This window comes from Leucoraja erinacea, chromosome 8, assembly GCF_028641065.1.
Source record: "Leucoraja erinacea ecotype New England chromosome 8, Leri_hhj_1, whole genome shotgun sequence".
NCBI classification, from domain to species: domain Eukaryota; kingdom Metazoa; phylum Chordata; class Chondrichthyes; order Rajiformes; family Rajidae; genus Leucoraja; species Leucoraja erinaceus.
This window is the reverse complement of record NC_073384.1, coordinates 63,342,125-63,368,231: the sequence shown is the minus strand read 5'-3', so window position 1 is coordinate 63,368,231 and position 26,107 is coordinate 63,342,125. Positions and strand designations below refer to the sequence as shown.

Sequence of the window (26,107 nt, the reverse complement as noted above, 5' to 3'; positions counted from 1 at the left end):
TCAGCATCAGTGCCGACCCAAATGCTTACAATAGCACTAAATCCCTATGATAGATATAAAGCACTGAAGTAACTCAGCGGGTCAGGCAGCATCTCTGGAGAAAAAGGATGGGTGACATTTTGGGTCGCAAGCCTTCAGTCTGATATATGAATATCAAGCTGCTCACCTACCAAGTTTAGTATTTCAGAATTTACTTGGAAAATTCTGAACTTGGCAGCATTTATGTGAAGAAATGGTAGCAATTCCCCAGCAAGATCCAACTCAATAAAGGTGGTCAGAAGTTTGCAAGGAATAATTTCTGACTTATGTGGATCTCAAGTGTGAAAATAAAAACACCGCTCACAATACCCCTCCGACTTTCCAATCTCATGGGAAGGGAACAATATGATTGCATTTTGGTCCAAGGTGAATCCTCAACATGCTTATTCTCTGGAATGCCAGAGGTAGAGGAGAGACCTGGTCGAAGCATATAAGATGAGCAGAGGAATAGATGGGAAAGACAGTCAAACCTTCGTGAATGACTAGGGGGCATAGCTTTAAGATGAGAGGGGCAATGCTTAAAGAGATCTGTGGGACAAGTTTTTTTTTACTGGGAGGTGGGTATGTGGAATGCACTGCCAGGGAGAGTGCTGGATGCAGATATGAAAATGGCTTTTAAGAGGCTTTTACATCGGCATATTCCTTGAATGAGGGATACGGATCATGTGCAGGCAGCTAAAATTAGTTTATCTTCGTATCAGACATTGTGGGCCAAAGGGCCTATTCCTGTGCTGTACTTTTCTATGTGTTGGAAGGAACTGCAGATGTTGGTTTAAAATGAAGATAGACAAAAAAAAGTTGGAGTACCTCAACGAGTATGAATATTGATTTCTCTAAACCTTGCATCCCCTCTCTCTCTCCATCCCTCCCCCATCCATGTCGTACCAGTTTCAAAGTTGTCTTGATTCTCATCGTCTGTACAGTTGCGCCTCGACCCACAATGGGCTTACCTTCCGATAAACCCATTGTAAATAGAAAATATCGTAAGTCGAAAACATATTTAATACAATTTGATCACGTGACCGGAAGTGACGTGCGGCTCGCTGTCGAGCGCTTGCACCATCGTAAAGTCGAGATATCATAAGTCGAAGCATCGTAAATAGGGGAGCATCTGTACTCGTTATCTTACCCAACACACAGCTAACAATGGCCTGTTCCCTTTATCATTGTTATTTTTTTTAAACATATCTTTCATTCATTCTTTTTTTCTATTTCCACATCACCATCTTTATTTCTCATTTCCCTTTCCCAACTCTCAGTCTGAAGAAGGGTCTCGACCCGAAACATCACCTATTCCTTTTCTCCAGAGATGCTGTTGCTCCAGCTTCTGTACTCTTCTGTACACAAATTGAATCTGAATCTTCTGCTCTGTGTTCTACATGCCTGAATTTGAAGATTTCACATGACAGTGACAGACCAAGGTGCAGAGCTGCCAAGGCTTTCTAACTGACCTCATTAAGTTTGCATTTTCATATGCATTCTAGAGGCAGCCTCAAAAAAAAGTTTACATTCTTAGCTGTTTTAGTGCAAATCCAACAAATACTTTCTCCAGTAGGTGTTGTTTGTGAAGTGTATGCGGAGAAAATACCCATTATCCTGTTTAACCACAAGGATTGGATCTTTAAACCTGCGTGACAAATATATGTTTACTCTTGATAGCTAAAAGTTTGAAATTTGCAGAAAATACTAAACCTGCATCGAACCATTATTGAATTATACATACCACAGAAAGCTTGAAACATAATACTACTACTTTTAGCCTGATGGACTAAGAAATCAAATGAAGGTATGGGCAATTGCAGATGTTGGGTTCTTGAGAAAACACAAAGAACTGGAGGAACTCAGCGGGTCAGGCAACATCTGTGGAGTAAGTGGACAGACGAGGTTGAATTGGTTTCTGAGACCGCTTCCTCTACAACTCCTTGGTTCACTCACCTTTACCCTCTGCAACCGCACAAGATGCAACATCTCTCTCTTCACGACCTACTTCACATCCATCCAAGGACCACAGCAACCCTTCCAGGTGAGTCAGAGACTCATATGCATCCTTCCAAACCTCATCTACTGCATTCAGTGGTCCGTATGTGGCCTCCTTTATATCGACGAGATCAAGCATAGATTCGGCAACCGTCAAGGTCTGCTGTATCTCCCAATTGCTAACTGTTTTTTACACCTCTTCCCATCCCAACCACTCTGTACTTGGCTCCTCCATTGCCACAATGAGGCTACACGGGATCTGAAGGAACATGTTCAAGTTACATTTATTGTCACATGCACCAATTGGTACAGTGAGATTTGTGTTACCATACAGCCATACAAATAAAAAAACACAATACACAATAGAATTTAACATGAACATCCCCACACAGCAGAATCAATGTTTCCCACTGTGAGGGAAGGCAACAAAGTTCAGTCACCTTCCTCTTTGTTCACCCGTGGTCGGGGCCTTTGAGCCCTCCACAATCGCCGCTACGGCGGCCCGATGTTCAGGCCCTCTCACTGGGATGATCGGAACTCCGGTGTCGGAACGGAAGAACACACTCAGCGGTTTGGAGCTTCCGAATAGGCCGCTTCTTACTGGAGACCGCGGCTTCCGAGTCCACAGGCCAAGCTGGGAGGCGACCCTCGGCAAAAGATCCCAGGCCTCCGCGATGTTAAAGTCAGCGCCGCGCCTGTGGCTGGAAGCTCCGCAAACCACTGCTCCATGGTGTTAATCAGCAGGCCCAACACTCCGGAGCTCCAACACAGGCGAACCCTGGCAAGGCATCGTCCCGCTCCGCGATGGAATTCAGTGCTGCGCCGCTGCTGAAGCTCTGGCCAGTCTCCAGCAGGAAAGGCCGCGCCAATCCAGTTGGTAGGCCGTGGGGAGGGGGGGGGCAAGATGCGATTCGGAGAAAAGACGCATCTCCGTCCAGGTACAGGACTGGGAAACGGTTTCCCCCTCTTCCCCACCCCCCCCCCCCGCATAAAAAAGACTAAGAAACCTTTAAAACATACTTTTAGACACACTAAAAATAGCAAAATAGGGTGAAAGGACGGACGTCTGCTGGCGAGGCTGCCACACTCGATGGCGCCACCCGATGGCAACCGCACCTCTTATCGTGCTTGGGTAGCTTACAACCCAATGGTACAAACGTTGTCTCCCTCCTCTCTTCCTTATGCCAGGCTTTGTCCCGCCCCAACCTCTCTTTTCCAGCTTTCTCCACTCTACAACTACCAGTCCGAAGAAAGGTCCTGACCCGGAACCTTGACTGTCCATTTCCTTCACAGATGTTAGCTGACCTGCTGAGCTCCACCAGAATTTTGTGTTTAGACTAAACAGTCAGTTTGATATTGCATTGTTGACCGGAAATTGTTTTCACACTAATTAGAAACTCCTGGAGATTTCAATACAGTAGCCCATCATTTCCAAGATCTATGTTCAGTTTCCTTCCTAATATGCTGAGATGTCTTCCTATCATGTCAACCAGTAAAACGTCTGATGCAATCTAGTGGACCTACCCAAATTTCCAAAATGAGAGTACAATGTCATATATCCTAAAATGACCTATATACTTAAAGATCTCACTTAATTTTGGTGGTGGGTCACGGCCAAATAGATATGAACTTCCTGGAAGCATGCACCCCCCCCCCCCCCCAAAAAAAAACATTGTAGGTAGATGTAGATAAGGAACCTACTAAAACGTAAACCAGCTAAAAACAAACGTATCCAAAGTTGGCAGAAATTGTACATCAACAAAGTTCAGCCACATAATACCAACCCCTCTGTTCAAATGCAGAGCTGAATCAAAACAACAACAGATACATATTTCCTTTCCGACAGTATAAATAGATGTTTGTATTTCAATAATTATTCTTTAACATCCATTGTTGTGGATAAGGAATGCACAGCATTTCATTCATGGTTACTGCAGGGAATAGCCCGTCTATCATATTGATATACTATAAATGAGCTAATTGCAGAGTGACAAACATTTAACCCAAAAACAATATATTTTTGAATATATATCTTGAAGCTTAAAGTTACAGCAAGTAGTGTATTTTTAATCAGAAGTCCACTGAATAGTGATGATGAAAGATTTTAAAACTTAAAAAAGCTTCAAATTAACAGCTGGCTTCATTTGTTTGTAGACTGTTAACAGCAAATTATCTTCACAGTTGAGATTGTTCTGCTACATGGATGAATCCCAGTGCACTTCATGCCCATATGTGTGATGAATGGTGATCATTTGTGTAGCTGTACCATTTACTCATGTAATTCATTTAGACTATTTAAGAAGCATGCATTAAAATATCCTTTCAGAGTGACCAGATGTTGACTTCTCCATCTCAAGCATTCACCAACCCTGGTTTAAGTGGCGATTAATCAACTTCATAAGAGGAATGTCAAAGTCTACAGGGAGAGAATGGGGAAAGAGTATGTGATCAAGGCAGAAACACACCAGTAAACCCGATAGCCAATTCCTGCAAAATAACATACTATGTTTACATAGCACCAAACGCTGCTACTTAAAATGCATAGTAAACTCAACCAAACAAGATGTCCAATCTGCAAATATAATTTAGTTTCACAAACAGTTTAACGTTTGTATCCTAGTAGGTCAAGGATTATTAATTATTCGAAACACATTTCAAATCCTGCAGTCTACATGGATGCATAGATTTTGCAAAGGCTTATATGAGACGTGTAAAATATTTATGAGGAAATTTGTAGAATAAATATTGAATCCTGCTTAATTTTTGCATTTATTTTGGATGAAAAAAAATCCTTTTCCAGGTTAAAGTCCTTCCAAACTTTTTTTTTGCTATGGGTTTTCTGTTGTGACGTTGAATCCAGTTACAACCGTATCTAACCTTGACACCATCTAGACTCACAGCAGATTTTCAACAATCATGTTGGGGAAACAATCTTTGTATCTTGAGACAAAAGACATTATCAACTCCATGTGTGCAGGAAGGAACTGCAGAAACCGGTTTAAATCAAAGATAGACACAAAATGCTGGAGTAACTCAGTGGGCCAGGCAGCATCTCTGGAGAGAAGGAATGGGTGACGTTTCAGGTCGAGGCCCTTCTTCAGACTACTCCAAGGTGTGGGCACATATTCCAGGCTGACACCTTGGTGTAGCACTGAGAAATCTTGCTGTGTCAGATTTTTTGTTTGATAGATAAGACATCACAGTGGAGTCTTGTCTATCACAATAATAGAGTGCTGAGGGAACTCAGTGCGCCGGGCAGCATTTGTACAGGGTAATGGACAGACGATGTTTAGCATTGGGATCCTTCTTCTGACTGTGGGAATAGGCAGACGTCCATCGGTCTGCAGAAGGGACACAAAATTGCTGGAGAAACTCAGCGGGTGCAGCAGCATCTATGGAGCGAAGGAAATAGGCAACGTTTCGGGCCGAAACCCTCCTTCTGCAGAAGGGTCCTGACCCAAAACATCCTCAACCATTACCCTCCATAATTGTTGCCTGACCTGCTGAGTTCCTCAAACACTTTGCTTTTTGTTCAAGATTCTAGGATTTGCAGTCTCCTATCTACCACATATGCATGCGAAAGATCCCACGGCACAGAGAAAAGGTGTTCTTCCAGTGTTCTTGTCATCACTCATCCAATATCTCAATGCCTGTGAGAAATGTGCAAATTACTTTATCTCGCCAGTAACTAAAAGCAAAAGTAAAGGGAAGCAATGGATGACGTTTCAGGTGAAGACCCTCCTTTTCGGGTTGAAGAAGAGTCTCGGCCCGAAATGTCACCCATTCCTTCTCTCCAGAGAGGCTGCCGGTCCCACTGAGTTACTCCAGCTTTGTGTCCATCTTCAAATGATGTCACGCGCTCCAGACAGCTGTGCGTACGCATGAAATCATGCGCGACCTTCTCGGGACTCAAGGTCGAGTAAATTGCGTAGTGTACATGCAAGTGAGATCATGCCAGCTGCTGAGAATGAGTACACATAAACTAAAAGCACAGAGAGAGGGAAACAGACTGTACACCTCCTCCAACCTCATCTACTGTATCCACTGTTCCAGGTGTGGACTCCGATATATAGGCGATACCAAGCGCAGGTTCAGCGAACGTTTCGTTAAACACCTCCGCTCAGTCCGCCTAAACCTACCTGATCTCCCGGCTGCTAAACACTTTAACTCCCCGCCCATGCTGACCTTTCTCTCCTAGCCCTCCTTCATTGAGGCCCAGCACAAATTGGATGAACAGCACCTCATATTTCGCTTGGCAGCTTACACCCCAGCGGTATGAATATTGGCTTCTCTAACTTCAAGTAACCCTTGCTTTCCCTCTCTCTCCAAGCCACCCCCTTCCTAGTTCTCCGACCAATCTGACTGTTCCCCTGATTAAATGTTATCTATGTATGCCTCGTTGTCACCTTCTTCCAGCTAACAATTATCTATTCTACATTCTCCCAGAACTGCATCCGCTTCGATGTCTCGTTTTCACACACACCTTACACTTCCTTGTCTATGGGTCTCCCTCTCCCTTAACTCTCAGTCTGAAGAAGGGTCTCGACCCAAAACATCACTCATTCCTTCCATCCAGGGATGCTGCCTATCCAGCTGAGTTTCTCCAGCATTTTGTGTCTATCTTCTGTACAAAGGGAGTATGTCTGTCTATGGTAGCACTGGGTTGGGTCATTAAAAACAAAATTACTGCAGCGCTGAAAATGTCATTTAGTGCACTCCAACAGAACTCTCTATTCAAGATATGCATTGATATTCCCCCAGTATTGTTCATCCGTGTTATTATTTTTTAAGATATCCTAGTCTACTTCCCTTTCAAAGGCGATCACACATTCTACTCGCATGACTTATTATGGTGCAGAATTTTATGCCCCGACAAGTCTGTGGGCAAAAAAATCCTAAACTTTGCCTTCATGCATTCCAGGTAGAAACTAACTTCAAATGTGAAAGTAAAACTATTTACATTATTAAAACTTCTCAGTTATGAACAATTCTCATCAGGTCTCAGAACTTTATTGGCATTGATGTAAAAAGTTTTTTTTTTAAATAATTGAAATATCCATTCATCATCTCATTTAAGTAATACCTTCATCTTGAAGTCATACTTCCAAAACTCCAGCCTGAACAATACTTTGATCATTTATATTACTTCATCCTTTTTCTCCCCTGCGTACTCATTCATAAAATCTAGCTGCACATAGTTTTTTTTTCTATTGCCTTTCTTCTTTGTTGTTTTATAGTATGCATTAAATGTATGGTTTAGTGTTCTTTAGCTTGCTTTATGTGAGGGGTGGGGGGTTTGGGGGAAACTTTTTTAAATCTCTAACCTCAACGGAGATGCAATTTTTTCCCGTATTGTATCTCTGTCCACACTGCGGCCTAACATCGAGGAGCTGGCAGCCTCTGCTGGAGACCGACTTTGGGAGCTCCAACTGTGGGAGCCTGCGGGACTTACCATCGTGGTGTTTGCGATCCCTGTTGGGGATTGTCCTCTGAGCTCCAATCTCGGGAGCCTGCGGACATTAACATCGTGGAGCTTGCAATCCCTGGTTAGGGACCAACTTCGCGAGCTCCAACCACAGGAGCTTCGACCGCCCGACACGGGAGCTTCGACCGCCCCGACTGCGGGAGAATAAAGAGGGAAGAAGATTGGACTTTATAGCCTTCCATCACAGTGAGGAATGTGGAACCCACTGTGGTGGATATTTATGTTAACTTTTATGTAGTTGTGGGTTTTGTTGCTTTTTTTAGTATGGCTGTATGGTAAATCAAATATCACTGTACCTTAATTGGTACACGTGACAATAAAATACCTTGAACCAACAAATGCATCAATAATATAATCTGATTATTAAAGCTCCTCCTCCTCCTGATGAAAGTTCATATATATATATATATACCTTCCATACTCTTCCAAAAATATATCTTTCTAAAATATACACCTGTATTGAATTCTATATTTTAGGGCTTTACTCAGTCTGCGACCATAGGTATGACGTTTCCTAGCCATTTCAAATACATTTTACTGTTGGTGACACTTCCTATCGTTTTACTAACAGCAATGGTTGCACAAGTAGATTATATAATTTAAGCCGTTATTGAAAAATCTTCTGATGCAATTCATATTGGTCTTGGTACAGAGCATAGTTTGAACAAATGTCCCTCCTGAATGATATGCAGCAGGTCAACACTATCAGAAGCAGATCAGAAGCTCAAAACCTGAAAGAATAAAAGTTATTAACTTGGACCATATTAGTACCACCTTTTAGAAAAAAGTACTTTGTTATGACTCCATGTAGACTATTGGAGAACTTAGTTTTAAGTGGGACAAAATCTGCAGCCACTCCCCTCAACATGCTGTAGGTGTGTAGGAAGGAACTGCAGATGCTGGTTCAAACTGAAGATGGACACAAAATGCTGGAGTAACTCAACAGGACAGGCAGCATCTCTGGACGTTTCGGGCCCAGACCCTTCTTCAGTCTGGCTGTAGGTCTTTGGCCTTGATAGAGGTAAGTCCAATGAACCCTAGGCAATCTTTCATCTCCAACATCAAGGTACAGAACTTCCCACTGAGAACTATCCCCTTACCAGAGATTACTGAAAATACTTGGAACTGCCCTATTTTCAAATGATAATCTCACAATCAAGAGGGAAACATTTGAGAACATATTAGATGATGTTCAGCTGAATTAGATACACAATGCCCCATTTGGTTGTTTACATTTTGAATAAAAAGCTATTTTTCCTGAAGCTAATAAAACATATGTCTTCCAGATCACACAAAACAATGAACAGTTAGCCGCTAAAACGTTGTTCAATCTTTTCCCCAGTAGAAAGAAATGAATCAAAAATCAAAAAGGGGGGGGGGGGGGGGGGGGGGGAAGGAATCATTCTTACAGCCATTTCAAGCTCAAAGGAGTACAACGCGAGGAACACAATTATCTCTGCTTCAGTCATCATTCTTCTCCTGTTTATAATTTATGTGGCAGCTAAATATTTCAAAGGGTTGCTAAAGAACAAGGGAGCCCTTTCAATCTGAAGCCGGGAGACGAGCGCCGAGCGCCTGCAAGATTAAATGGGAAAGCAACATTTAGGAATTCCACGATAGATCAACTAAAACCACTCCCTCCTCTTCTATTGTTCTCAGCAGCTCAGCTAACAAAACGTTCCGTTATCGCCCTTAAGGCCAAATCGAGGGAGGCTTAATATCGTTAGCTGATCATTCCAATACTAGAAGTTACCTGTTTCTGTTTTAGAACATATAACCCATCAGGGGTCCTTCATTTTTACACCAGGTGGCAGATGCTTAGGAAAAATGCTTTGCCTTTGAGATAAAGTACAATCGGCTGTAAAGATTATTGACATCCTTACTACACCTGCTAATAAAAATTCAGAGGATTCCTCACAGCAAGCACACTTACCTTGAAGTTGTTTGAATCTTCCTTCCAGCTGATTATAATTGTACGGCAGCTGAACAGGAAAGCTGACAGATAATGGTCCTGACATGCTGGATGCCCTCTGTATTTCCATTGGATAACAATAGGTTCAGGTGAAATGCCGTTTAAAAATGAGCAAAAGATTTCTCCTGTAAAATCAGCCTTATGGGAAGGCTGGATCGCTGTCCCTGTAACAAACTAGCAAGAAGCTTCTTAAAAGACGGAGAGCTAGCTCGTCCCAGCAGCATAGGTTGTTGGCATAAAGCATCAGGCATAGATAAGCAGCATGCTGTTTCTTAGATTGCCTGCCCTCTACTCCACTAGTCTCCAGATTTCTGCAAGCAGCAGCTCTGGATTTCAAAGGAAGTGAATGAGTGGACGGCACACCCACTACACAGATGCTCCCCGCTAGCCTTCCTTCCTTTCTGCAGCCAACAAGCACACCTTCACATTACTCCAGCCTTCAGTGTAATTTAACCAGGAGGCAGGCAGGCAGTCACGGTTTGAATGATGTCACCATTAACATGAGGGCAGCGTGGAGTAGGAATGTACCACTTACTATTCAAAAAAAAAGAGGGGTTTACATAAGATATACATCAGTTTAAAAAATGCAGGCCATTGTTAAGAAAAAAATGTTTGTTCTTTTGTGCACATATTATGGCAAGCAAAAGTCAACACATTTCCTGATTTTAACAAAAACAAATATGCATTTCTCTACAAAAACAAACAATAAGGAACTTCCCACAATGGTCGCTCCTTAAACAAAACTGGTGGGATTGCAATCTCCTGTTTAAGTGCCTCATCTAAACACAAAGTATCAGATTTCCATCACATGGGAAGGGAGAAAGAAGGTCCCTTCAGTTGCATACCGTACAAAATATCACATTATTATAAGTGTTAACACTATTCAAATCGTATCATTTAAACATAAGATTACACACGTCTTGGTCTGCCCTGCTACGACCAGTTTATCAATCAATAAAAATCAATAATTCCTTGACACGTAAAATGCTGAAAGCTTTAGTGTTTGAGGCTCTCCAAAATGAAAGCGTGTAAAATAGTTGGCAGCTCCAAATAATAACTAATGACATTAAGCAAACATTTTGAAAGCTGTTAAGATCCATTTACCTCCCAAGAATCAGCCCTTGTGTGTTTTCCACACAAAATACAATCCTTTGTAGTTATCCATTTCACAGTGCTGTGTTGCTTTTACACACATGCATTCTATCTCCACTAAACAATTCTGCTCACTTCTGCGTATGATGACAAGATTGTGAAGAATAAAACAACAAAAAATCTATGAAAGACTAAACAGGTTGTTGATTTATATTAGCCTGCAAACATCTAAAAGAAATTGCATTTATTTTCCACCAGAGAGGATTAGTCCAGTCGCTTATTATATCCTCCAACTGGATTGAAATTCACATTATAACAATCGGATTCGAATCTTGGATATCTGTAGTAAAACATTCTATGCAAAATTAGTTCTGTCTAGCCTCTATCTCACCCCTTACAGGTACAGGCCTGACACAAAAGTATTCTTAAATAGGGACTAATTGGATATACTATTCAGAAATTACTTTCACATTTCATGAAACCAATACTAATCCCTCTGGTTTGCAAAGTGTGTGAGCCCAGCAGATTGCAAGCCCATGCAATTAAACAAATTATATTTAATAAAACTAACTGCCTGTAAGGGTTTTTTTAGAAATTATCTTCTACAATATAAAAGTAGCCAGGAAAATTATAACGAGTCTAGTGTGGGAAATTGTAATTGAGACCTTTGTGCAACTGAGCATGTTCACAGGTTGGCTCAGCAATGTGTCACGTATACAAAGCAAAAAATCCTTTTGCATCTCAACCAACTGGAAAAGGATTCAATGCTCCAATTTTAATACCTTTCTTTCCATTGTGAATTTGAAAAGGTGAAAACAACCTTATCTGATACAATAGAAACAAATCTAGGGAGCTTAAAGTAAATTGCAAGTTTTAGACTGGATTGTCACAAAGGGAATCTTATGTTAAGACTGAATATAATATTTGACTTATACATTGCAGAGTTTTTTTTTAAACCAAATTAAGCGGACAGACCAGGTTTGTATTTGATGCCTCCTGTGAAAGGTAGCTCCTAGTGACAACATAGCACTTCTTCAGTACTGCTCAGCCCAAGCTACCTGTTGAAAGCATGCTGAATGTTACATGGTGAACTATAAATTCTATGTCTTTGACTACAAGAGTAAATGTGCTTCCAGCAAGTACAGTGACCCCATTTTATAAATCAAAGGTTGGAAAAAAAACTAGCATGTACATAGCACCTTCCACAATATCAGGATTTTCCAGTGTTTTAACTGTTAATAAAATACTATTTGACAGGTATTCACAAGGTAAAGGATAACAGCCAACTTACACCAAGGTTCGGTGGGCGGCGCGACTCTCGTCAGCAGCGGCCTCTGCAGTCTGTCCGCGTTTTATTATTTTCTGTCTATGTTTTTATGTAGTTTTTTTTTTGTTTTTTTTGTTTTTTTTTTTGGGGTTGGGGTTGTGGGGGGGGGGGGGGGGGGGTGGGGGGGGGAAAACTTTTAAATCTCTCCCTGCACGGGAGACCCGACCTTTTCTCGTCGGGTTTCCGTTATCGTTGGGGCTGCAACGAGGAGCGGCCTCCAACAGGAAGAGACCGGGGACTCTGGTGCCGACGACTCACCGTCACCGTCGCGGGGCTGGCCGAGTCCGGAGCGGGTGGAGCGGTGGAGGAGCGCTGCTGCTGCTGCTGCTGCTGCTGCTGCGGCCCGACCGGAGAGTCGGAGGCTTCAACGGCAGGTCTGTGGACGGCGGCACCGGGAGCCCGCGGGTCCCTGGAGGGAGACCGCTTTTCAGGGCTCTCGCAACGGCGACTTCCCCCGCCCGAGTTGCGGGGTTGAAGAGCTCCTGGAGCGGGGCCTAACATCACTGCCCCGCGCGGCTTGGAATGGCCGCGGGACTCTGCGAGCGCACACCGGGGGCTCCAACACCAAGACCCGGTGTGCGACCTCGCACCACCCGGCGTGGCTTTAATGGCCGTGGGACAATCGCCATCGCCATCGTCAGCCGGGGGGCTTTGACTTTGACTCTGGGGGGGGGGGGGAAGAGTGCAGTGGAGAGATAAGTTTATTTGGCCTTCCATCACAGCAATGTGATGGATGTTTATGTAAATTATGTTGTGTTGTTGTGTCTTGGGTCTATGTTTTTGTAATGTATGGCTGCAGAAACGGCATTTTGTTTGGACCTCAAGGGGTCCAAATGACAATTAAATGTATCTTGTATCTTGTTGTATCGTGTTCCACAGGCTATTATGCGATTAATAAAAACAGATAATTTGTTAGCAATATTGTTCTGGATAGAGTACATAGCCATTACTATTTCGGAATAGTGCCAAAGATTTTTTACAACCACCTGTGAGGGCAGATAACATCATCATATCTATAAGAAGAATGGCTCATTGTAGATTGTTACCCACAAATCCAGAAATTGATCTGTCGTATAGGTATTTTCCCACAAAACATGGAATTTTGGCCCTTCCTAATTATTTTTTTATTTTTTATTTCCTCATCAGGACTTGTGCATAAATGGCCACCATTCAATTACTGACCCTTTGTAAAAGCAGGAAGACAAGTTTACATCACCAACAGTATCACTAGAATATGTGCATGTGTCTGTTAATTGACGCTTTGACCACAGTCCCATCAAGAGGAAAGGGCGTTAGCATGAGTCAAGGTTCATGCAAACAAACTCAATTAGTGCATGTAAATAGGCAGTTTGTATTATTTGAATTGAAACAATGAGTAAGAAAAAACGTTTGAAATCTAATGAATATTTGACAACACATTTAATATTTAACAAACAACTTCTGTAGCAGTAAAATAACAATTTCTGATTCTTAACCAAAACGGAAAAATAATTAAAAGAAGTGTATGTAATTGAAGTACTTGTTACATCAGTATAAGTGTTCAAGGCTTTCCTTTATAAATTCTGCAGAACCACAAAATAATGTGAGTTATTCACAAACATTAACTAACTTTCCTTTTATTCACTGCATTGTGGAAATTTTAATTGCAGCCATGCAGCAACAAAGCTGTTCTGTGAAAGACCGTGATGCATCTTCCCTCAGGAACAAATATAATCATTTACGAGAAATGAAAAAAAAAAAAGAATGCTGTATTTTAAGTCAAAGCACATCATGCAGATTGGCAAGCACTTGCAAGGAAAATAGAAGCTTGCAGGAATTTACACATATCACCAATGTGGTAAATTAAGGCATGTTTCTTTTTTTTTTAATTCTGCATGGAATCCATTTAAGCAAGTAAATATGATCAAAGTAATTATTTCACAAGGCAGGTCTAAATTTTAGATCCTCTCCAGAGGTTTAGTTTTAGGCTTGGAAATTCAATAAAACTCTGCTCTTTTACAGGGTGCCATGGCAGACATTTTACAATCTTATTTTTTTCATGAATAGAAAAATTATCTACGCCAGCCTGACCGGAATCCATAAAAAGAGCATTCAGATCATTACTAAAATGATGTTTTTGAAAAAACGTAATCATGTCTGGAAGTAGGAAGTGCAATTGCTCCTTTCCCCTTAATACACAATCTATTTTCGAGCACCTCCAACCTCATCCTCTTGCCCCCATTGCCTCCGATTGTCATCCTTCATCCTTCTTGCAAGTCTAATCTGCACCTCTGGCAGTGTAAAGAATTCAAATTTTTTTTTGCAAACAATGTACCTGGGGATTCCCAGCAGACTGCTGCCACTTGCCTGTTTGGCCTCAATTAAAACCAGAGGATCAACTCCATGTGGGCTTCATGCCAACCAATTTTGCTGCAGTCATCATTCCCTCCAACCTGCCTCAAACCACAGATTACCTCCAGATCAGTGCAGGCATGTCACTAGCTCAAAGGCACAAACTCTATTCATTTTAATTGAACCACAATGTTTCTTTTCAATCCATTTAGCAGATGAAAGGCAACAAAAATGAAAATGGGCATTAAACCAGCCAATTAATCTAAATGAAAATATTCCACTGTGACGCAATAAGTAATTCCAGGTGAACTGAAATGGTTTCTTATGATCTGACCACCAGTTGAGCAAAACTAGTTCTCAAATAATTGCTCGAACCTTCTCTCACACATAAATAGAAAAATACTGCAGATAGACACAGAATGCTGGAGTAACTCAACGGGACAGGCAGCATCTCTGGATAGAAGGAATGGTTGATGTTTTGGGTCACACTCTTCTTCAGACTCCTTGCAATTACATGCAGAACAAGCAATAGGCTAAATGGACTATTCAAAGAAGACATTCTCAACAACAAAACATTTCAAAAAGATACCCTCGAAAGTGTTTGATGGCACTGGGCCTGTACTCTTTAGAAGAATGAGGGGGGAGGGACCTCATTGAAATGTACAGAATAGTTAACGGCTTGGAAAGAGTGGATGTGGCAAGGATGTTGCCACTGGTGGGAGAGTCTAGGACTACAGGTCAAAGACTCAGAATTAAAGGACGTTCTTTTAGGAAGGAGATGAGGAGGAATTTCTTAAGTGGCGAATCTGTGGAATTATTTGCCACAAGAGGCTGTGGTTGCTGTTAATGGATATTTTTAAGGCAGAGATCGATTCTTGAGTATTTCAGGTGTCAGGGGTTATGGGGAGAAGGCAGGGGAATGGGGTTAGGAGGGAGAGTAGATCACCCATGATTGAATGGCAGAGTAGACTTGATGGGCCGAATGGCCTAATTCTGTTCCTATCACTTCTGAAGCCTAGTGCTGACAGGATATAATTAATGTTTGGATTCTGAATTTAATTACTAACTAGTTTCCTGTAATACTGGAATGGAAACCTCCACCAGTCACAGGCGAGATTGGTTTAGGACTTCAGTAGATTTAGTAGTTGATGGGGGTAAGCAGGCAGTACAATAGCAATGCCATAAACAAGAAATATATTTATTGGGACGTATTAATTAAACTAATATACGAATAGAGATTTAGATGTCTGTTAATGAAACAGTCCTAGAGCAATCCAGGATAAAACACAATCAAAATAATGCTACTTATCTTTCTAGACTCAATTCCTTTCCCAACATCTGCTTTTCACTCAACCTAACACTTTGTGAGAGGCACAGAGGTATAGTTGCTGCCTGACCGCACCAGAGTTCCAGGTGTGATCCTGACCTCGGGTGCTGTCTGTGTGGAGTTTGTATGTTCTCCTTGTGACCGTACGGGTTTTCTCTGGGTGCTCCAGTTTGCCCCCACATCCCATAGATGCGCAGGTGTGTTAGTTAATTGACATCTGTGAGTTAGGGTTAGGGTTAGGGTTAAAAAGATGGTGGAATTTCTTTAGTCAGAGTGTGATGAATCTATGGAAATCATTGCCTGTGGAGGCTGTCCATGGATATTTTTAAAGTGCAGATTGATAATATTCTTGATTAGTACAGGTGTCAGGGTTTATGGGGAGAAGGCAGGAGAATGGGGTTGAGGGAAAGATAGATCAGCCATGGCCTAATTCCACTCCTATTAATTATGAAATGATGAACCTCAAGTTTCTTTTGTTGGAATAATGCAAGAAACATACCATCTCCCAAGCAACCCACGTGTCCCAACAGCCAGAATATGCAGGTCCCACAAACGCCTCATCATCCACCTCAGAACCTACAGGACTGTAATGGTACTAAGCCATCCTGAAGCCTGATGAACAGCCCAAGAGAAACGGACTTTCAAAGCTGAATGCAGAAACTATACATTGACGCATGTTTCTCCCATTACTGTACACTTGAACTACTCAAGTTTTAACCACAATTGTAAGTAGTCACTGCAAGTACCCAGTCCAAACAAGTGTCTGTCAATGCATGTTTAGTAGTATATGTTTTAAAAACAAATCGTAATCTGCTCCAGTTTTCCCTCCCTTGAGGCATGAGGTTTCAATAACTCACTGCTGCCATGGTTAGGATCTGTTACCTAGCACACGGTAAATACGAAACTATGCCTGCTTACAGCAGAGGATGAGTCACCTACCCCCAAAAACAATACGAGTTAAACTAAGACGGCATTGTTCTGTTGAAAAAAAGTTTGTATTCAACATATTGTCAATGCAAACAGTTAACGGCTGGTGGAAGTCAATTTCAGTAAATGTAGGTGTTGGTTGTAACATGCAACAAACTGACTGTAGGGTTGCACACTTGGAACATGTTTTTGATACTTTGTGAAATATTAGGGCTGCTTTGTTGCATCAGAGATTACAGGGCAATTTAATAAAGGTAATAAAAATTATATAGGAAAGTGTTTTGAAATGGGTGGGCTACGATAATAAAAATGAAGAGAATATGATATGGTTACAATTCTATAGATTGAGAACTTAGAAAAAAAAATGAGTTCTAAATTTACTAAAGTTAATGTTGCTTTATTATAGAATAGAATACGTTTATTGTCATTGCACAATACCGTGCAACAAAATTTCATTGCATCTCCTTCGGTTTCAAAAGAACAAACACAACAGCCATTGATTCACATATACACATAATCAGTAAAAATTAATAAATAGGTATTAAAAATATTTTAAAATAATATTTCGCATTATCTTGCACCCCAAATTATATTGTGCTCCCTCAGTGTTCTCTGTTAGAATTAAGTTCTTTTATAGCACATGGGTATAAACTATTTTTTAGTCTAGGGGAGAAGGCAGGAGAATGGGGTAAGGAGGGAGAGATAGATCAGCCGTGATTGAATGGCCGAGTAGACTTGATGGGCCAAATGGCCGAATTCCACTCCTATCCCTTAGGATGACCTTATAATAATAATAATACATTTTATTTATGGGCGCCTTTCAAGACTCTCAAGGACACCTTACAAAATTTAGTAAACAGAATACAAAACATGTAAGCGGAATGAAACAAAACACAAAATAATGACAAAAAAAATAAATAAATAGTAAAGACATCAACAATACACAATTCAAAGACACAATTCAAAGACACAATTCAAAGACACAATTCAAAGAGAGAGCAGCGACAGCTAATCGCGCCAGCGTTCACTCTCCCTTCCGGCAGCCATCTTGGAAACGGAACAATAAGATAGAAACATCCCCCCACAATGGTTCCCATTACAGGGGAAGGCACAATGTCCAGTCCCCATCCCCAGTTCACCCATAGTCGGGCCAATTGAGGCCTCCACAGTTGCCTCTATGGAGGCCCGATGTTCCAGGCCGTTCTCGTCGGGAGATGGTGCTCCGGCGTCGAGAGAGTCCTCTCAGCAGCTAGGGACCCCTGGAATGACCGCCTCCTTACCGGAGACCTCGGCTTCCGAAGCCGACAAGGCCGCGATGGTTGGAGCTCCACCACTGGCGATCTCATCGAGAGATCCCAGGCTCCAGATGTTGAAGTCAGCGCCGCCGCCCGCAGCTGCCCGCTCCGCAGACCCGCAGCGCCGCGATGTTTTTATCGGCGGTCTTCAGCTCACCGGATCTCCAGCGCGGCGACCCAGGCAAGGTATCGCCCGCTCCGCTCCACGATAGTGCTCCAGCGAGGTGCCGCCGCCGAAGCCGAGGTGCTGGGCGGTCCCCTCGGGAAAACGCCGCTCCAGGCCCGCTGGTAGGTCGCGAGGATGGGTCGACGGTGCAGCCCGGAGAAAAGCTGCTTCTCCGACCAGGTAGGGACCTAGAAAGTTCCCCCCCCCCCCCCCCCCCCCCCCCCCCCCCCCCTAGACCACCCCCCCCCCCCCCCCCCCCTAGCTAGCAGCCGTGCCCCAAGATGGCGCCCCCAAACTTATTTTTTAAAAAGTCTAGACCTCCTAAAAACAAACACTGAAACTCACTAAAAATTAAAGAAAAGAGTGAAAAAGACGGACAGCTGCTAGCTAGCAGCCGTGCCCCAAGATGGCGCCACCTTATGACAAACTTATTTTTTTAAGTTGCATCTCAGGTGTTATGCTAATTTTTGTTCAAGCCCTTTTCAACATGATAGGTGACACACGTTTCACTTTTACTGAGAATACGTGCCCTGCCCTCCATTTTTACAGCTGAAGAGACCAGCTGGCATCCAAAGGACCAAACCTCCAGCCCAAACTGCTCTCTCAATAATCCTTCAGATTTTATATATTTTTGAAACTTAACATTTTTTTCCCTTGCTTGTTTTCTGTCATTAATTCAATTATGCTATCAACTTTAGAATAAATGAAACGTTAATGCCATTTAAAAGATTGTTGCCATTTCATTCCACCAAGCAACCAGACACATTGTTAAATATTTAAAATGAAAGCAGCTACAAGCAGTAAGGATGTAACATTCTGGTTCGAGTTACCAATTTGTTCACTATTGACAAAACATTTGTAGAATGCAAAGTTTCTTTTCCATATTGCTCTCAGAGTCATACAGCCCTTCGGCCCAACTTGCCCATGCCTTGCATCCAGAAGATAGACACAAAATGCTGGAGAAACTCAGCTGGGACAGGCAGCATTTCGGGTCGAGAAGGGTCTGAAGATGGGTTTTGACCCGAAATGTCACCCATTTCGCCTCTACAGAGACGCTGTCTGTCCCGCTGAATTACTCCAGCATTGTGTGTTTATTTTCAGTGTAAACAAACATCTGTGTTTCCTTCCTACACCTCTCACTCAGACTTGGATTACTTAGTGGAACCGAGAATGCACATGAACCCACTCTCTTTAACATACATCCAAACTCGTTGGCCTAGAGATATCTTAACCACAATCATTGTCCTTAATCTTTCCTTTGCTTTCTTTTTTTCCTGTAAGTGATCAGGGACATTTTTTCCCAAGTGTGAGACTCCTCTTACTGCAAACATTATTCACTGATGGAACTTCCCAGCTTCCAGCACCAATCCCAAATTTTCACAGAACAGTTTTTGGGTCTCCTAGTTTATTGTTACATTAATAAAAGTGGCACAATAGTGTAGCGAGTAGAAGTGCTGCATCACAGTGCCAGAGACCCATGTTCGATCCTAACCTTGGGTGCTGTCTGCGTTGAGTTTATACTTTGTGACCATATGGTTTCCTCCAGATGATTCCGTTCCCTCTCACTTCCCCAAGGGTTTGTAGATTAATTGCCCCTCGTGTGTGAATAGTGGATGAGAAAGTGGGAATAACAGAGACGAAACAAATAACTTCAGATGCTGGTTAATACACAAAAGAACAAAGTGCTGGAGTAACTGAGCAGGTCAGGCACCATCTCCAGAGAACTTGGACAGATGACGTTTCGGTTCAAGACCCTGTCCGAAGAAGGGTCTCGACGCAGGATGTCACCTATCCAAGTTTTTCAGAAATGTTGCCTGACCTGCTGAGTTATTTCAGTACTTTGCAACCTTTTGGGGTAACATGGAACTGGTGTGAATGGTTGATTAATGGTTGGTGTGGACTTGGTTGGCCAAAAGGCCTGTTTCTATGCTGTACTTCTAAACTAAGCTAATTAAGATACAGGAAGCCCAGACAGTTGAAAGCAAAAGGTTTACAATTGATGGAAGAAAAATTAAAATCTCTCAGCTTTATTTCCTCTGTTACTTTACAGCCATATATTGCCATGCATACTTGTACGCTTTCCTGAACAAATAAATTATTCAGTATCCAATCGTATTGGTACTGGATCTGCTGGCTCTTTCCTAAATTCTTGATGAGCTACTCAACACTATAAGAGTTACTTGCAAATTAAAGAATGCACCTTTATTTACATAGTATTGTATTACAGGCAGCCACAAAACACTTAACTCAATTGTACCAAATTCATGCACTAACACATATGGCAATGAAGGCATGGATAACCTGTCAGTTTTCTTTTGATGGTGTTGGTCAAGGTGGAAGCAAAGACCAGGATACCAGAACTAAGTATTTATTTGAATAACTCTTCTTCAAAAAAAAAGAATAGTTTAACATCTATTGCCAAAGAAAGCACACACTCGGTGCTAAACTGAGGTGCCAAATCAGTTTATGCTAGCAAGTCGTGATATGACTCTTTGAGCTAAAGATATCCCAAGGTGAAAGTACTACAAACTGGGATAACTGAAATTTATTTTTTAATTAAAAAAAATTCCCACTACATGCCCATCCCTCACCATCTCTATATTAAACTGCCTGAAATAAAGATAGACACAAAATGCCAGAGTAACTCAACGGGACAGGCAGCATCTCTGGAGAGAAGGAATGGGTGACGTTTCGGGTTGAGACCCTTCTTCAGACTCTGAAATAAAGCTTGGAATGAAAGAGAGAGGGAGGAGAGAGTGAGGGAGGTAGGTGAGGGGGGATAGGGCTAGTATGAAAAGAGTGAGGACAAGAGAGTGAGTAAGAGAGCAATTAGTGATGCATTCTCAAACCTATGCCGACAAACTGGAAGTTTCACAGTCATCTTCAACCTCTCAAGCTAAGGGCTGAGAACCTCAGCTGCTTTAAAAGGACATCCACAATACCGGTCAGTGCCAATGAAGAGTAAGATAACATGCCTCAGTGTACTTATGTCCATCGTGACAAATTGCTTCTGGAAGTTAGTTATTATACACATTTACCTGCTTTAGTACTAATCGTAACCCACTTCAATTCACCTACCACCATAACAGATGCAATCCCGCTGGCTCTCCGCTCTTCAATAGACAACTGGGAAAGCATCTTACTTCAAATCTACATCAATTAATACTAATTTGAAAACAAGACGCACAGCTTCTGTTTCGGTACTTCTGCAGGGAATGCAATCTTATTTTAATTACAGCCTTGCCCAACCACCACAATGTGTTCAGACTTCATGCTCCAAAACCCTACCACAAAGCTGTTTGGTTGTGAACCAACATGATAACTAATGGGACAAGAATCACTCTTTGTGCATTCTGGGAGTGCCCTCAGAACTTGGTGGCTGGGGATGGGAAGAGCAGCTATGGAAGGAGGAAATTTGATGCTTATTTTGGAATCGAATGACTGGAAGATATTGTACATGAACCTTTCATCTCGATAAGGCCCATATCTTTAATTCAGTAAATATCCCAGAAAAGGTTAGTTTTATTTCTAAAAACAAGGTGTCCTTGTACATTAATCACTAAATTTCAATAGAAGGGACGGCAGGAAAGTAAGACAAATGATGTGTTGGACTTTATTGCAATAAGATTTGATCACAGTAATATAGATGGCTTGCACCAAATATATAGGGTACTGGACACATGAAATACAATACATAGGTCTCCCTACTTATGTAAGAGTATACAATGAATTCACCAGAAGACCATGCGTTCTTGAGTTTAGAAGAATTAGAAATGATTTTATTAAAACATTAAAATCCTGATGGGACTAGAGAAGAAAGGTACAAACAAGATATTTCTTGCCACTCGAATGTGCAGAATCATGGTTCACAATCTCAACGTAAGGAGTCAGCCATTTAGCACAAGGATGAGAATCTTCACCCAGGGAAAGGGGAATCTGGAATTCCCTATCAAGAGCTCCATGGAGGCTGTTGCTACATTGAGACCAGTCAAGTCAAATCAAGAGAGTTTGTTGTCTATGTGTCCCAGATAGGACTGAAATTCTTGCATTGCTGCAGCACAACAGGATATTGTAGTCACAAATACAGATAAGATCAGTGCGTCCATATACATATAGATTACTGGATACTGCAGCAGCAGGGAGATGTCGGATTAATTTAGGAAAGTGACAATGTCCAACAAATCAGCAATAATCTTATTGATTTGGCTTACTCCTGCTTCTCTTTATTCTCTGTGTAGGAAGGAACTGCAGATGCTGGTTTACACCAAAGATAGACACAAAATGGAGTAACTCAGCGGGACAGGCAGCATCTCTGGATAGAAGGAATGGGTGATGTTTTGGGTCGAGACCCTTCTTCATGATGCTGCCTGTCCTATTGAATTACTCCAGCATTTTGTGTCTATTTTCTCTTTATGCTCATTTGTTTTAGACAACCTAAATAATATAAAATAAAATAAACGCAGAGCAAAACACTGGGGGATAGAAGTTAATGTTCAGTCCTCCAAAAATCAGCTGTTCTTCACAATCACTCAAGTCAGAGGAAGAACATTCCTGGCCCAAAGTGCCTGTTGCTTCCTCAAATTTTAATTCTCTTATTGAATTTTATCAAATTGGATTTTATCAAATGAATTTTAACCACCAAGCAAACTCAAACTTACCTATCTAAATTGTTTCCATTTGTAATCGATCCCCATGTCTCTAGAGTTGACATCTTTCTGGCTTACTGGCCTATAATATCTGGACCAGGTAAATGCATGCACGGAAGGCACAGTCAGTAGTAATTAATGCTAAACTGGAAGACAAGTCCACTAGGCATTCCCTTTTTAGTGAAGATCCATAATGCTATTCTAAATCAAGCTTTCTCATAGTGAAAATTTAATCACGTAACAATATGAATGTTGAAGCATGTATTGACACATTACTAAGCAAATAACGAGCATCACATTCCTTTTTCATTATTTTACATTCAAAACTGAAGCATCAAATCCTCAACAGGAATTTAAAAGAAATACAACATGTGTTTGTAGATTTACTAGAAATGATAAACTGGATTCCAAGGGCAAAATATCAAGGTGAGCTTGGTTGTACTTCACAAAATCGGCACTTGTTCATGGACTTTAAAAGGGAGTGGGAAATGAGTAGATGAGGGAGGGAAATGATTTCCGCAGGTTGAGGCTGCTTGACAACTGGGATTCAGTTGTAAAATTAGTGCCTGGCATTTCAACAGTGAGATTAAGCAACACTTCTGCAAGGAGACAGGACTGGAAATGTGGAATCAATCCTATAAATAATTGTTATGGGGTCAATCATTTCTTAATGAAATAAGAGGCAAAGGCAGTCATGTGAAGTTAGATTATGGATCTGCTATCATTTCAGTGAATGGAGAAACTGAGTCAACAAATTAAATGATGTACTTCTATTGCTTTACAATGCAGCCCAGTAAAATTTCCATCATCATTTGTAGTACACATTGTATCAAAGAGTGGACATGGATAAAGGATAAATATTTTGAAAGGCCACCATGGCTATGCAGCAAGTGCTGTTGGAGGGTCTCTGTTAAGACTACTGGTGCTAAACACAGTCTTTTAGTAATTGAATAACCATTGAAGTCTCATTCTCCTGGATGACACACAGATAACGTTGGTTTGATTAAAGCTGCTGCACACCCCAGAATGGAAAAATGCCCTTTAAGGGATGAGATAAGAGAACAAAATTGGTAGACGAGTAAAATAAATAGCAAATATTGTCTTCAGTCCTGTTGCACGACTGAACATTCACCTGACTGAATGGGTTCACCTGTGTACACCACATACCTGCTAAGGCCTTGATACGAGATCTTTCAAAGAGTCGAGCAGAGCTGTTTTCATTATCCCATTCTTCCACATCCCAGCGATTATTGACGTCACTGTACTGCTGCTGAATGTCAATGTTGTCGTAGTCCGTTGCTATTGCCGTCATCCTGCTTTCCTAGCTGCCTCTCAACATTAGCTGCCCTTCACAAGAAGTTCTGGAAATGAAAGAAAATAGAACTTTAGAACACACCAGTTTCCTACCCTTTTCTTGTGAATATACTGTTGAATCTACACAACTACCATCTTGTTCCGCACCAGATCAACGTCTGAATAAGACAGCCCCAGCAAATGTGAACTGGGGTGCAAGGCAGGTGCATTAAACTCCATATGGCACAGGAGAGGATAAAATCATCAATGCTGAAACTTCCAACCTGCTCTAAGAAAGCTGTCAGCAACAGGAGAAAGATTCCACCGTACATTTACTTATTTTGTTCTTTCAAGTTTTGTTCAGAGAAATAGTGGGGAAAAAAAATTCTCTATCCCTTGGAGCACAGGAGGATGATCTTATAGAGGTGTATAAAATCACGAGAGGAATAGATCGGGTAGATGCACAGAGTCTCTTGCCTTGAGATGGGGAATTGAGAACAATAGGTTTAAGAGGTTAAGAGGGAAAGATTTAATAGGAATCTGGGGGTATGTTTTTCACACAAAGTGCGGTGGGTACATGCCAGGGGAGGTAGCTGAGGCAGAGTTTAAGAATCAATTAGACAGGTACATGGATAGGACAAGTTTAGAGGGATGTGGACCAAACACAGGCAGGAGGGACCAGTAACACTTTGGTAGGTGTGTGGGCAAGTTAGGCCGAAGGGCCTGATTCCAGATTAATCAGTTGTTCACAAAAATAAAAGATGACTTTTAATAATATTATCACAATACGTTCATAAATATTACTTGTAATTCTGCTTTTACCCAAATGTCCATCGCCGCACAAAAGAAAAGTATTTTGTTCTACTATCAGAAGGCCTCATATATCAAAACGACACTTAGAATTAATCAAATGGACCAAGAATTGTGCAACGATTGAAAGAACAATGCAAAAATAGGAAATAAAATACTGAGCTATTCCACATTCCCATATACCCCAAATAAACGTTCAACCACTTGCTCATGAAGAATCTATCTAAACCTGTTCAGCGAGTACATTCCAAAGTCTCAGAGAGAAAAAAAAATCACCTCATAGGCCTTCCTTAAATGGACATCTTATATATTAACCTAGGCTCAATTATTCAATGAAGGTCCTTCTCACTCTAAGCTCCAGCAGATAAAAGCCTAACCTATCAAACCTTTCTATACGAGCTACCCAATCCACTTCAGGTATTAGTGTAGTAATCTTTCCCTAACTCACTGTCATTGCATTACCATCCTATTTAAAATAAGGAGACCAATATGGCAAAACTTATTTGCTCTCTGCGTAAATGTACCATAACCTCTTGTATTCAATTCTCCTTGCAATTAAATATAACATTTTGTTAGCTATTCTATTTACTGTGATTGCTTACAATCTTTTAGTAAAATGGCATGGTTTTTCAGGTATAACCTGTCAAAATATTTTAAAGTTTCCCAATTAACAATCTCTTTGTCAAAACTTGACCTACTCCACTAACTTTGTAATTCCTTGTGTCCTCTTTGTAACTTTCTATCCGGCCGATCTTCATTCCATATATACAAATTGTAAAATGTTAAAGTTGGCCGATGCCAATCTATGGTACACAACTTCATAACCTTTGTCAATCAGAACAAGACCCATTTATGCCTTCAACATTTCCTGCTAGCCAACCAATCTTCTACATGCACCAATATGTTAATGATACAATAGGCATTTATTTTTCAGAATATTTCTATGTTGCAGCCCTATATAAAGTGCTCACTGGAAATCTAAATATACTACTTCCACCAGTTTAGCTTAGAGATACTGTGTGGAAACAGGCCCTGCAGTCCACACCAACCACTAATCACCCATACACTAGTTCTACCTGACACACCAAGGCCAATTAACCTGCACATCTTTGGAATGTGGGAGGAAACCGGTGCACCCGGAGAAAACCCACATGGTCACGTGGGTGAAAATGTATAAACTCCATACAAGGTCAAGATCGAACACAGGTCTCTGGCGCTGTAAGGCAGCAACTCTACTGCTGTGCCACTGTTCTCCTTTAATAACAGCTCAAAGAAATGTAATGTATTTCCAAAGTGATTTATTAAAACCACGTTGACCTTGCCCTGTTGACAAATATTTCACTGCTATAACATCTGTTAAAAAGTTTCTAGGATTTTCCTTATGGCAGATGATAAGCTAACTGGTCTGCCATTTGCTTTC

At 41.4% G+C, this 26,107-nt stretch overlaps 1 protein-coding gene across 1 annotated transcript in view; it reads right to left on the bottom strand.

Moving 5' to 3' along the window:
• The window catches only part of LOC129699771 (spectrin beta chain, non-erythrocytic 1-like), a 181,261-nt gene that overhangs the window by 95,809 nt on the left and 59,345 nt on the right, over positions 1 to 26,107 (bottom strand). The window contains 1 exon segment of the mRNA XM_055639839.1: positions 23,752 to 23,945. Within this exon segment, the coding sequence (XP_055495814.1) occupies positions 23,752 to 23,896 (145 nt within the window). The 5' untranslated portion in view covers positions 23,897 to 23,945.